This window comes from Alligator sinensis, unplaced genomic scaffold, assembly GCF_000455745.1.
Source record: "Alligator sinensis unplaced genomic scaffold, ASM45574v1 scaffold713_1, whole genome shotgun sequence".
NCBI classification, from domain to species: domain Eukaryota; kingdom Metazoa; phylum Chordata; order Crocodylia; family Alligatoridae; genus Alligator; species Alligator sinensis.
Window position 1 is genome coordinate 622547 of NW_005842814.1, and position 11603 is coordinate 634149.

Genomic DNA, 11603 nt, shown 5'->3' on the forward strand with positions numbered 1-11603 from the left:
TTGGCTGTCTGTTAGTTACTCCTGATCTCTCTTCTATTTCATAGCCCTGCAGACTGTTTAGTTTTTTTTTTACTCTTCAAAATCTTGGATCTGCCCATGGAGGCCAGCCTTCACCAGCATCTGCAGTTTCAGCTTTTGGCTAAGTAGCTAAGGGTTAAAACATGTAGTGAAAGGGTTAAAACCTTATTCAGTAATAATATATAAGATCCAGTTTACTCTGAGGTAATTTTTGATTTGTGGCAATGGTAGTAGTTGAATGTGTTCTTCTTTTGTAGCTTTCCAGCTCTCAGGGAACAATAGAGACCAGTCTTCAGGATATCAAAGGCAAACTCTCTCCTGGTGGGTTGCTGGTTGATACCTGGGCAAATCAGGAAGGCACACATCCAAGAGACAGGAAGTAAGTGACAACTTTATTATAGTCATTATTTGAGTGTATTCTGTTTCCTATACTGAGCTACACTTGTAATATCCTTATGAATAAATAAATATACATATGTTACAGAAACACATACACAAACAGAATTATGAGCAAGAGTTAAGACGAACTGAAGTTTATGGAGGTTATGGAATCAGGGCATTAAATTCTTGCTCAGTAATCTGTGTAGTATTTGTAATCTGTATTTGCAGTCTCAGATCTGTGGGGTTTTCAGGTAACTCTGGTAATATGTTACGTGTCTGGTAATCTCCTACTTGAGAGCTCTTACTGGCTTTCTTCCAGGGCCAGCAAGCAATTCCCCCTCCCCATATTGCACTTCTAGCAATTTTTTTTGTTGTTACCTTTCTGTGAAGCACTGGGACATTGCCCACAATGAAGGCTGGATTTTTTTTCATAGAATCATAGAGAACTAGGGCTGAAAGAAACATCTAGAGATCCTGTAGTCCAACCCCCTGCCTGAGGCCACATCATCCCTATTCAAACTATCTCATACAAACCATAATCTAAACTCTACAAAAGACTATCATCAACAGAAGTCATTTTGCCTGGAGCGCACTGATCCTCCTGCTGGTATTTGGTAAACTCAGGTTCCTGACTGAAGGGTTTTGCTTTTTCCTCAGGATCATATTGGTTGTCAGATTTGGGGTTAAGAAGCAAATTTTCAAATTGGGAATGTTGTATAGGGTGTGTTTTGCCTTCCTGTGTAACATGGGCCATAGCCTTCTTCCTGGGATATTCCAAGCATATGTTAACCAACAACCTCCCTATTATTGCAATGGCAGGGTATTGGCAGTGTCCATTTCCCCTGATTTATTATTTTTTTTAAACTATGGCAGGTTTGTAGGATGTTCTTTGTGTTTCTGGTATTGCGCCTTGTAGATGTAGATTCCTTGAGTAAATGATTGCCTGTGAATGAAGAGGACTGGACTTGGTAAATCATAAACCTTCCAGTCCTATGTAAAATTAATTTTAATTTAACCTTTTTTTCTTCTAGTCCGGAGAAACTGCAAGTATTGCTGAGTTCTATCACTGATATTTATTATCAATTCAAAAAAGACAAAGCAGAACGTAGTAAGTAACTTTCAATTTATGCTAAAAATAAATCAGGAAATGATTAAGAGTATAAAAAACAAGTCAGCTCTCAGTCTGTTTTGATAGTCTTTTCAGCAATGGGGAGAGGTGGGCAACAGTGAGCTTGTTTTGCAGTATAGCAATTAGGGGAACCACCTGAGAGCATAAATAAAGTATAAACTTGTTTTTTATAAATTGAAGCAGCTGTACTAAAAGTAATTACACGTGTATGCTTTCCATAGGAGAGGGAAATCCATACCACTGATGATGGCTGTGGATTTTTTGTAGTTTATTGGGGATGATGACTACTAGAAGAATAATATCTATAATCTTCTCTGATTTTTAGGACTTCCTTATAATGAGGAACAAATCCACAAATTTGACAAGTAAGTGAGTTTTAGATTGCTTCTAGAAATTCACTCATGCTTTCAGGTTGCTGGCATATTTTTCCTATTTACCTTTTCTTCTGGTCCCCATTTGATCCATGTTGTAAACTTGGACAGGACTGCATCTGTGGGGTTTTTTGTTGTTGTTTTATTTTTTTAACTTCTGTCAAGTACCATAACTTATTTATTATAGACAACATATAACACATTTATACACTACATTTATTATTAGAATTTGCTGCTGCTTGTGACTAGAGTAGTTTTATTAGTATGCCTGTGAATGTAGACGATGTTACCTCCAGGCAAGGTTGCTGGGAATATGATATGGACTTTGTTAGAGGAACTTCAAAGTTGTATAAGTGTGCCTGCTATTTGCAGGAGAAAAAGGAAATTCAATGCTTATGAGAACTTTATTATGTTTAAGTCAGAAGTAGCTTCTGGTTACTTATAAGAGCTAGGTTAGTTGACTAAATCAGTGTGTTAATTTATTCTTCAGAAAAGTCCATGTGCATAAAGTAGGCATTAATGTAATTCCTCATCCCTCTAACTTGCTACCTTTAAGTGGAGTTTACAGAGTTTTCCCTAAAATCACTTGCTGTTACTGCCACCAGTGCAGCACTACTCATGGGATTAATGGTGGAATCCTAAAGTATATGGAGCACAAGTATTTCTAACTACAGTGTCGTTTAACTGCCCAAGAGCAGCTCTAAGTAAGGTAGACACTAAGAAGGGAGAGGAGCTATTCAAGATAAATGAATAATGTTGGCAGAATAACAAATGTGAATACATTTTATATTGGAAATTATAACTATTAGGTGAATGAGGCTGTGGCATAGCTTTCTAATAAGTGAAATGAATATATAATAGGGGTTATGGCTTCTTACAGATGTAAAAAAACAAAACAAAATGACGCTTTACTTTAAACTCCATGTAACCCTGAACTGAGCCTAGCACGTGGCCAGAAGTGTTTAGTTGGACCTGGCTTGCACAACATCTTTATAGATCAGGCACTGATTCATAGTTTCATAGTAGCTAGGGTCAGGAGGGACCTGAACAGATCATCTAGCCTGACCCCCTGCCACAGGCAGGAATGAATGATCTGTGCAGGAGACCCTTGACATTTGTGGGGGTTACGTTCTCGTATCCCCCGCGAATGGTGAAATCTGTGAATAAGGCACTGTCTGCATTCATGAACGCAGTGCCCCCAGCGACTGCGGGGGGAATGGCTGCGCTGGCGGCATTGGGAGCGCGGCGGCAGTGGCAAGCGCAAAGCTGCCGAGTAGTTCCTTTAAGTGTATTTAAGATGCGGGTTTGGCATTCGTGAATATTTGAAACCGCGAATGCCGAACCTGCAAATAGCAAGGGCTTCCTGTATAGCTGTTGCAGCGCTGGGTCAAACTAACGTGCTGCTGCTTCTGGTAGAGCGTGTTTAACTCTTCTCGCCTTCCTCCCCTGCCATGGCTGTCAGCAGCCTATATAAATAAATAAAATCCTATGGCAACGTTAAAAAACGGATGCTGGTGACTTGTCTGTGTTAGGTTTCCCTAGAGCTTTACCACTAATAGAAACTTAAATAAATGTATGAAAAACACCTGAAGTAGATTAAGCCTGTGCATCTAGTAAAGAAATCTTTGCACTAGCAGGTTAGTTGCTCCTAACATAGTTCATATTCATGCTTTGAATACAGATTTTTTTTTTTCTTCTATGACTCTGTCCTTGGGAAAATTCCAAGTCCTTTTTGGATCATGATCATATTCCATTTTACTCCATGTACCCTGAGAAAATCGCTGAAGGGTGGCATGAAGTACTCACTTATGCCTCTGCATTGATTTTGAGCCTGCTGGCCTGAGAACTCTCATCTTCCTATTTACAGTACAATTGTACCCTGGGCTGTCTGCTCCCCTGATTTTCCATGTAGCTTTTTATCACTGAATCAATAAGTGAGCAGTATTTGTTTTGATTGCTTTCCAAATGAATGACAGGTGTGGGCTTAATGAGAAACCGTATATTCTGATTATACATATATTACTAGTTGATTAGTAACTATAAATCATGCAAGACTTTAGTTTGCAAAACCCTGAAAGCTTCCATGTGGTCTCAGTCTTTCAAAATTTCACACTCTGTGATTCCATGTTCTGTACTATATACCTGTACCTGTGTGTTTCCCACCTCCCAACATACATGGTTAAACAGCTGGTGTATGAGACCATTGCTTATCATGCTGACTGGTATTATCTCATTGTTTTCTGCTGTTTTTCCCTCCCAACTCTGCCTGTATCTGTGTGTTCTTTTGTTTCATAAAGTAAGCTCTTTGGGGCATGAGAGTATGTGTACCCCACCTTGGACAATGCAGTCCTCTTCTGTGACTGGTTCTCCTAGGTATGGTCTAAATACTGATAAAAATACTAATAAACTCTACCCCTTCTGTTTGAATCTATTCAGTCATTTGCTTTATTCAAATTTATTTTAAATGTAAAGAATATCACTGAACAATTTAGTTGCAGTAGTTAGACATTGCTTCAAATAGTACATTTTATCTTCTGTGACATTGTTTTTGTAGTATAACCTGTAGTTCATGCAGCATACTAAATTCTTGCATGTTACATTAATACAAAAATAACTTGGAAAAATGCTATCCCTCTCCCCTCAGTTTTGACTCTACATATATTTCATGTGTCCCTCAAAGCTTTAAAAAGTTAGTTTGTGAAATGAGGTACTGGCAGTGGTATAACAATGTTCTTTTGACTATTTCTGTATTACAGGCAGAAGCTGTATTTGCATGCCACAAAAGCCATATCTCTGTTCAAAGATGAATGTGTCAGCAAGTATGATACATTTCTGGACAAGGCTGAGGATTGGATGAGGCAAGAGATTAATTCTGTAAAGTTCAACGGTGTTGACAGCACCATGGTTTTATGGTTGCCTTTTTAAAAGAAAATTTATTTTTGTTTCCAGAAAAATGCTTCATTTACGGAAACAGTTACTGACTCTTACCAACCAGTGTTATGACACTGACGAAGAGATATCCAAATACCAGGACTATATAAATGAGGTATAATTTTCATAAATTGTGTCCAGTATTTAGACTGAGCAAAGGATTTTATTCTCTGTTGTGCATCCTCAACAGCATTGACCCCACTTCTTATTACATTCCATTTAAACTTGCGTAAAGCTACTGAAAGCAGTAAAGCTGCAGAAATACGATAATTTGATCTGCAGAAGTTTTATTGCTGGTAGTGATGCGCAGACTGGATCTAAACCAGTCTGATTCTGAGCCCAGGATAAATTTACAAAGGTTTTTTTTTTTTAATTTCAATCTAAGCATATAAATCTGAGCATTTAAATCGGAGCATTTGATATAAGAGCATTGAGAAACATTGATCTGTTCTTTGTGGCTTCTATCGCAGTAGTATCTGAGCACCTTAAATATTAACACATTTATCTTACCTTAATACAACAAGGTGGAGAAACATTATGTCCATTTTACAGCCAGGGTCAAGAGTGGGGGAACTTGAGGCACAGGAAGATTGTGACATGCCCAAGGTGTCATACAGTTTCTGGCAAAGCTGGGAAATGTACCAGGGTTCCTGTGTCGCAGTCTAGGAACCCTGTGGTGTCATTTTTACTGTCACTCTTAAGCAAAACCACTCTTTAAAAGCCCTATAAAATTGGAGGCAACAATTCACATCTCTTCCAAAAGGCAAGAATTTTTAACGTTGGTTCAGTGACCATTTGGGGTGTCTATCTATTTACACCCACTGGAATCATTTAACAACCAGGTTACTGAGGAATATTGAAGCACAAAAGGACATATTCTGCTTTCTTCTGCAATATATTCCTTAAAGATATATCAGATGCTTAAATTGTATTTATTATGCTTCATTATATATTATGCACAAATACAAAACAAAGCTCAGGACATAATAGTGTATGTATTTACATGTAGTATAAAGATTTATTTAAAACAAAATGTAAAATGAAAAGAAGGTGTGGGATCTGCTGCTGAAAGTCCCAAGCAGAAGTCTGAGTGGAACAGTGTCAATATTGAATTTATTGTATTCTAGTTAGAGTAGTTTACAGAGTCCCAGCCCATGGGTCAGGGCTCCATTTACTAGACTCTCAACAAACATACAACAGGGAGAAAGATCCTCCCTCAAAGAGCTTACAGTCAAAGTACAAGATAATAGCCAACCGATAAATGCAGCAAACAGGAATTGATCCTCCTGTTTCCAGTACTCAGAACCACTGAGCCACTGCTCATCAGCATGATAAGCCACAGTCGCAGCACACCTGCGCCCAACCATTTTCACAGCATTTGTAGACACCACCAGAAAATTTAAATGAAAGATTTTGTTGCGAGTGTTGAGTAGCATGCAGCAGCTTGCTGATCCATGATCTTACACAGGCTGCATAACTTACTTTCTGGTTACAGTTACAGGACACTCTGCCACAAAAAATGTTTGCTGCTTCTGCTGGAATGAAACCTACCATGAATCAAGTTTATCCAAGTTCAAACACATTAGTGGAAATGACTCTTGGGTAAGAATTTCTGCATCAGTATCTTTCCTGCATCTTCTGTAAACTCCTAAATTAAGCTCAGGAATTTTGTCAGTTACAGAAGCAGACTTGTAATGCTAAATGATTTGCTTGTAGAAACAGGGAGATGAAAGCAATATACTCTTCACCATTTCCATTTTCCTCTTCTGTTGTTTTTTTTTCTCAGTTGCCAACATAATGTTTTCTCATCTTTTTTTCACACAATGGCAAGTTGTCAAAACTTTATTGTAAGGAATCATGGTAGTGTTTGGGGAGCATTAGAATATTTTATTATACTGAAGAAACTATTTCCATTCAAGTGCTTTCACTATTGTCTATCGTAATATTAAAATTGGCAGTGACTACAATGGATAATCATTCCCTGTAATAATAAAAAAGCTTCCTTCTGTTTTTTGTTTTATAGCATGAAGAAATTGAAAGAAGAGATGGAGGGTGTTGTTAAAGAATTAGCTGAGAATAATCACATTTTAGAAAGGCAAGTAGATATATCCACTTTAAGGGACGAACTAATTTGATATTGTTGGTGGATCCAGTGAGCGAGGAAATGAACAAAAGATATACTATAGACTTTCTGAACTGCAGTAGCAATTGCCCATTCCTAAATTGCTGTTCTGAGATGCATTTCATGCTTTAAACAAAAGTGCTATTTGTTGTAGTACTATGGAAGTCAAATTCTGATTTTGACATACCATAAGTCGTAAAATAATTTGGAGCCAGCTGATGGAAGTAACTGTTGCTCAGGGTGGGTAGTGCTAGACTGAAGCTGTACTTCCTGAAGAGATTAACAAGTCTCTCTCTAGATTTTTACATTTCAACTATCCTTTAGGTATAATTTTACAGTGAAATCTGGTTAATCAGTCACTGGGCTAACTCATTGCTGTGGTCTTCTTACTTTGTGCATTGAATCCCCACCAGAGTCCTGTTTATTTTTGTACAAAGCACATTAACTACACTGTCATCTATTAAAGCATAATTCGTCATTTCCAAATGTTTATATACACCGACTCATAATAGAATCTGCTCCTGATAGTTTGCAAGCATTAACTGGCTTGAGCTAACTATTACATTTTCTTCAGCTTTTCCTGGGTTAGCAAGACAGTGAACTGTTCTGTTTTGCAAAACTTTGGCAGTGAGTGCAAAGCAGAAGTGCATGTAATAGTACAAAGTCTAACCTTTAACTGATTATTTTTCTCTATGCATAATTTATGTATAGGGAGCACTGAATTTTTGTAGTAAGAAATTTTACATAATCACAATGAGTACAATTCGTACTCAACATTTTTGTTTTTATTATAAATATAAAAAATCAGTGTGTACTGTATCTTGAGACACTACGCCTCATAACGTTAAAACCACTGATAAATTAGTCATAGTAATTAATTGTTGTTTACCATTCAGCTAGTGTGACTGTCCAGATTTTATTTGAATTTGTAATAGTTATTCTTCAGTTGTAGCTTCTCCTCTACTGAAGCATGACCAAGAAAGTTTGTCTTGCTTTTTACAAGAGTATTTTAAAGTGCTTTAATTGATGGCACTTGTTACACTCGGGGTTATTCTGTGGTCTTTCACTAATTTTGCCCAGAGAAGTACAAAATCCCAAACTACTCTGGTTTACTTGGATATTAGCAATCAAGCAAAACTATCAATGGTAGCTCTATACAGAAGGAATGTACCCTTATACTTAACTTCTCACATGATTTCTCTGTACATACAAGAATTATATTTAAGAAATAAATGTTTCTTGAGATTATATGCAAGGGAAGCAACACAATTACATTACACTCAAATGAAATTGGAAAGAAAATATTTCCTTTTTATACTTGGGTAAATGTTAATTGATTGTATATTGAACACATTTGAATGAGTTAAGAATAAATTGTTTCTTTCACTTTAGGTTTGGTGCTTTGACTATGGATGGTGGCCTTCGGAATGTAGACTGTATCTAGCCTTCAAAGAAGCCTAAAAAGACTTGTTAGGTTTTTGGAGAAAAAAATGCTGTCTGGGGCATTTAAGTGCAGAAAACAATTCTGTACCTACTTGTGTCTTCTGTAATTCTAGTATTTAACAAATTGTGTAAATATGTATTATACTGTAAATATAAAAATGATATCTTTTTTGTTAATGTTAAAATGGAATGGCTCTTCATGTTTAAATTACCCTGGGGAACATGCTTGTTCAAAGAACTCTAGCAAAGGTTAATGGCAAATGCATTGATAAATTGTCATTTATTTGCTGTGAATGTTGACCCTTCTTGCATCTTGATGAGTATTACTTCAGTATGTAGTTGAGGACACTGCTCATCATCTGTGAAATTTGAAGACCATTTTGCCTTGCCTTGCTTCTGTAATTCAGTATGAACAGGAGCTATGAATACAGGAGAGAGAGAGAGAGAGAGATGCATTTCTTCCTCATCCCCTTGAAAGCTATCAGTATGCTTACATGTGAGAGAACATATACAAATAATTTTTTAAATTACATTCTTATTCCGCTCCATATTTGGCACCATATTCTCTGTAGTTATTGTATGACTATATTCTAAGCTAATACAGTCGGCTTATAGAAGGGTAGGTGTTCTGACTTGCAAATTCCGGATCAAAGTACAAAACTTTAAATATTTAAAAGAACGCTTGACTCATTTTGTAGAGCACAGCAGCCTCAGAATTCATCTGGAGGCTTGGTTCTTACTGTGAGTGAAATATTCTTGTTAAAGATAAGGTTTTATTAAAATGGCTTTTCTCAGCCTCCTATTTAGAGGGTCACCATGAGAGTAAAGAGAAGACAAGGGGCCTCAGCATGATGGTTGTTCATTGTTGGAAGTCATAAGCCAGACTCAGTAGTTTTATTATTAGAAAAATAATTTATTAATTTAATTCTCAGAAAGGGACCAAACCTACCAAAGAAAGATGATGTTGCTTATTTTATGGCCAGTTTGCTAAACTTGGCAGTAAAAAGATGAATGTCTGTGGCTTCTTCTACCTTTTAGCTTTTGTCACTTAAAAAACTTGCAGTCAGAAGCAGCTATTAAATACAAACATTAGTGGAAGCAAAACCAGTAATTTCACCCAGCCTAACTCCAGTTAATGGTTTTTCTCAACTTCAAACTACACAGCTCAACCCAAACAAAGCATGAAATAATCTGCTTTGAAATGTATAAAATTAACATTGAAACAAATATCCTATCTTGTCTAGAAGAATGTATAGTGGAAAGAGGTTCTGTAGTAAATCTGTATTACTTTTCCATTTGCAGCCATTCCTAATTGTTAAAATTGGACATGTGGTAGTATGCGGCCCCTCTTTTAGATGGATCCCAGGTTATTTAGGGTTTTTTGTAATAATAAAAAACAGCCAACTAAACAGCTGTGTATAAAACTCAATTTGCTGTTTCCCTTTCTGTTTCTAGTGCAGAACAGGAATAAAAACTTCAAAATATAACTAAATATTTTCATTTTATACTTAAAATAATAGCTTCTCAAGTTTTTATTTATGGTTAGTTGCTCTAATATTAAAGTAAGGGATATACATTGCTTTACTGTCTTTGATACTAGGTTCCCATTTTGAATGATGGTCTTGGATTTCCTTCTGACTACTTGCTCCTTACCAACTTGAAATGTTAGCTGAACTAATGAAAAATCATTTAAACATCTGTAGGAGGAATGATGCATCTTCGTTTGTGAATTTTTTGGGGAAAATTACTGTGCAAAATGGCAGCCTTGTTGTTGCATAAAAATTAAGGGGTGGGGGTCGGGGCGGGGGTTCTGGGTTTGTCATGGCATTCAAAATGTTTACTTCACTGTTATCTACGTGCGAATGATTTTACTCATGCCAGCAATCCCATTGAAAATTTTATGCACAGAGATGTTAGAGCAGTGATTCTCAGTCTTATTGAGTCACCCCTCCATATCTTTTGTGAATTGAACAGCACCCAATTAAAGAGAAATGTCTGTATATTTGAGTGCTTACCTCCTTGCAGAGGGCCTGGGCAGTGGGGTAGGAGTTCCTCCAGGCAGAAAGAAGCCTGAGCCTGTGTTTGTCTGTCTAGTTTACCTGCTTATGTCCTCTGTGTTAGAGAATTGGGTCCTTAAATTGCACATACATGTATATTAGAATTCCTGCAATTTTCTCTAATGCCTAACGTTAATTATTTTAAGGAATCTTAATTTTGCAAAATAAATTGATTTGCTGGTTGGAGTATCTAGTTTTTTTAATGAAAGAAACAAGGAGTCGGCTACAGACATCTTGTTTGCTTACACTGAAGCAGGTTGAATGGTGGAAGGTTAATTGTTGTAAGCATCTATTTTGTATACCACAGTATACACTGGCTTACTACTGTCACAAGAATGAAAATGTTGCTGTTTTGTATCATGTTGCTTTATAACATGTTAATTTTAAAATACTGCTGGTTTTAGTTTTGTGAGCACATCAGTAATGTATATAGGCTTGTTAAAAATCATTGTGGGAAATGTATCTTGTTACACTATCACCAATAGACTTTTAGTCAACTGTAGTAAACAATCAGTAAGATGATTGCTTTTTATGAAAAATCTTATTGGCCTTGATGCATAATTCTGTACCATGCAACTGGTTGTGTTCTTACCAAGTGTCCTGATACTATCCATCATTCTATGAGGTATTGTAGGCTTGGTTTAAAAAAATAGGCAATGAAAAATAATGTCGTTTTTCCATCTGAAACTGATTTACTGTTTTGGGGTTCTACTGTAATGCACTACTATAATCCATTAATTTAACAAGCCTGTCTACATATTAGTTGTAAAAATGCATGAGTGAATTACTGTTTAGATGAATACGTCGCTATATTTCCATGATGTGTTTTAATAATTTACGCCTTCTTGTCTTTTTTTTTTTTTACTTAAAACTATATTGGCTTCTTACTTTTCACAAGAAAACATTTGTTACCTTCTCTAAATCCAGGGAATTAAAGGGATGAAGATTATAAATGTTAAAACATTATTTAGATTGCATTGGCACTCAAATTACTCTGGTTGCTATCCAAACACAGAAAAGCTGGTTTCTATCCTGTACAATAGTACAAATGCAAGCATAGGCTAGATGCCAGCAGAGTTACAGAGTGCTAAAACTGCCTATGCATTTTCTCTGCAGGAAGTGCCACAAATAGAGCTAAATCAGTGCTAACA

At 36.5% G+C, this 11603-nt stretch overlaps 1 protein-coding gene across 2 annotated transcripts in view; it reads left to right on the top strand.

Moving 5' to 3' along the window:
- TBK1 (TANK binding kinase 1) overlaps positions 1-11391 on the top strand; it is a 43755-nt gene extending 32364 nt beyond the window's left edge. For both annotated transcript variants that reach the window (XM_025191416.1, XM_006035274.3), the window contains exons 14-21: positions 276-397; positions 1431-1507; positions 1854-1893; positions 4656-4757; positions 4849-4945; positions 6326-6432; positions 6854-6925; positions 8345-11391. In XM_025191416.1, the coding sequence (XP_025047201.1) occupies positions 276-397; positions 1431-1507; positions 1854-1893; positions 4656-4757; positions 4849-4945; positions 6326-6432; positions 6854-6925; positions 8345-8396 (669 nt within the window). In that variant the 3' untranslated portion in view covers positions 8397-11391. The remainder of the gene's footprint in view (positions 1-275; positions 398-1430; positions 1508-1853; positions 1894-4655; positions 4758-4848; positions 4946-6325; positions 6433-6853; positions 6926-8344) is intronic.
- The last annotated feature ends 212 nt before the right edge of the window (positions 11392-11603 follow it).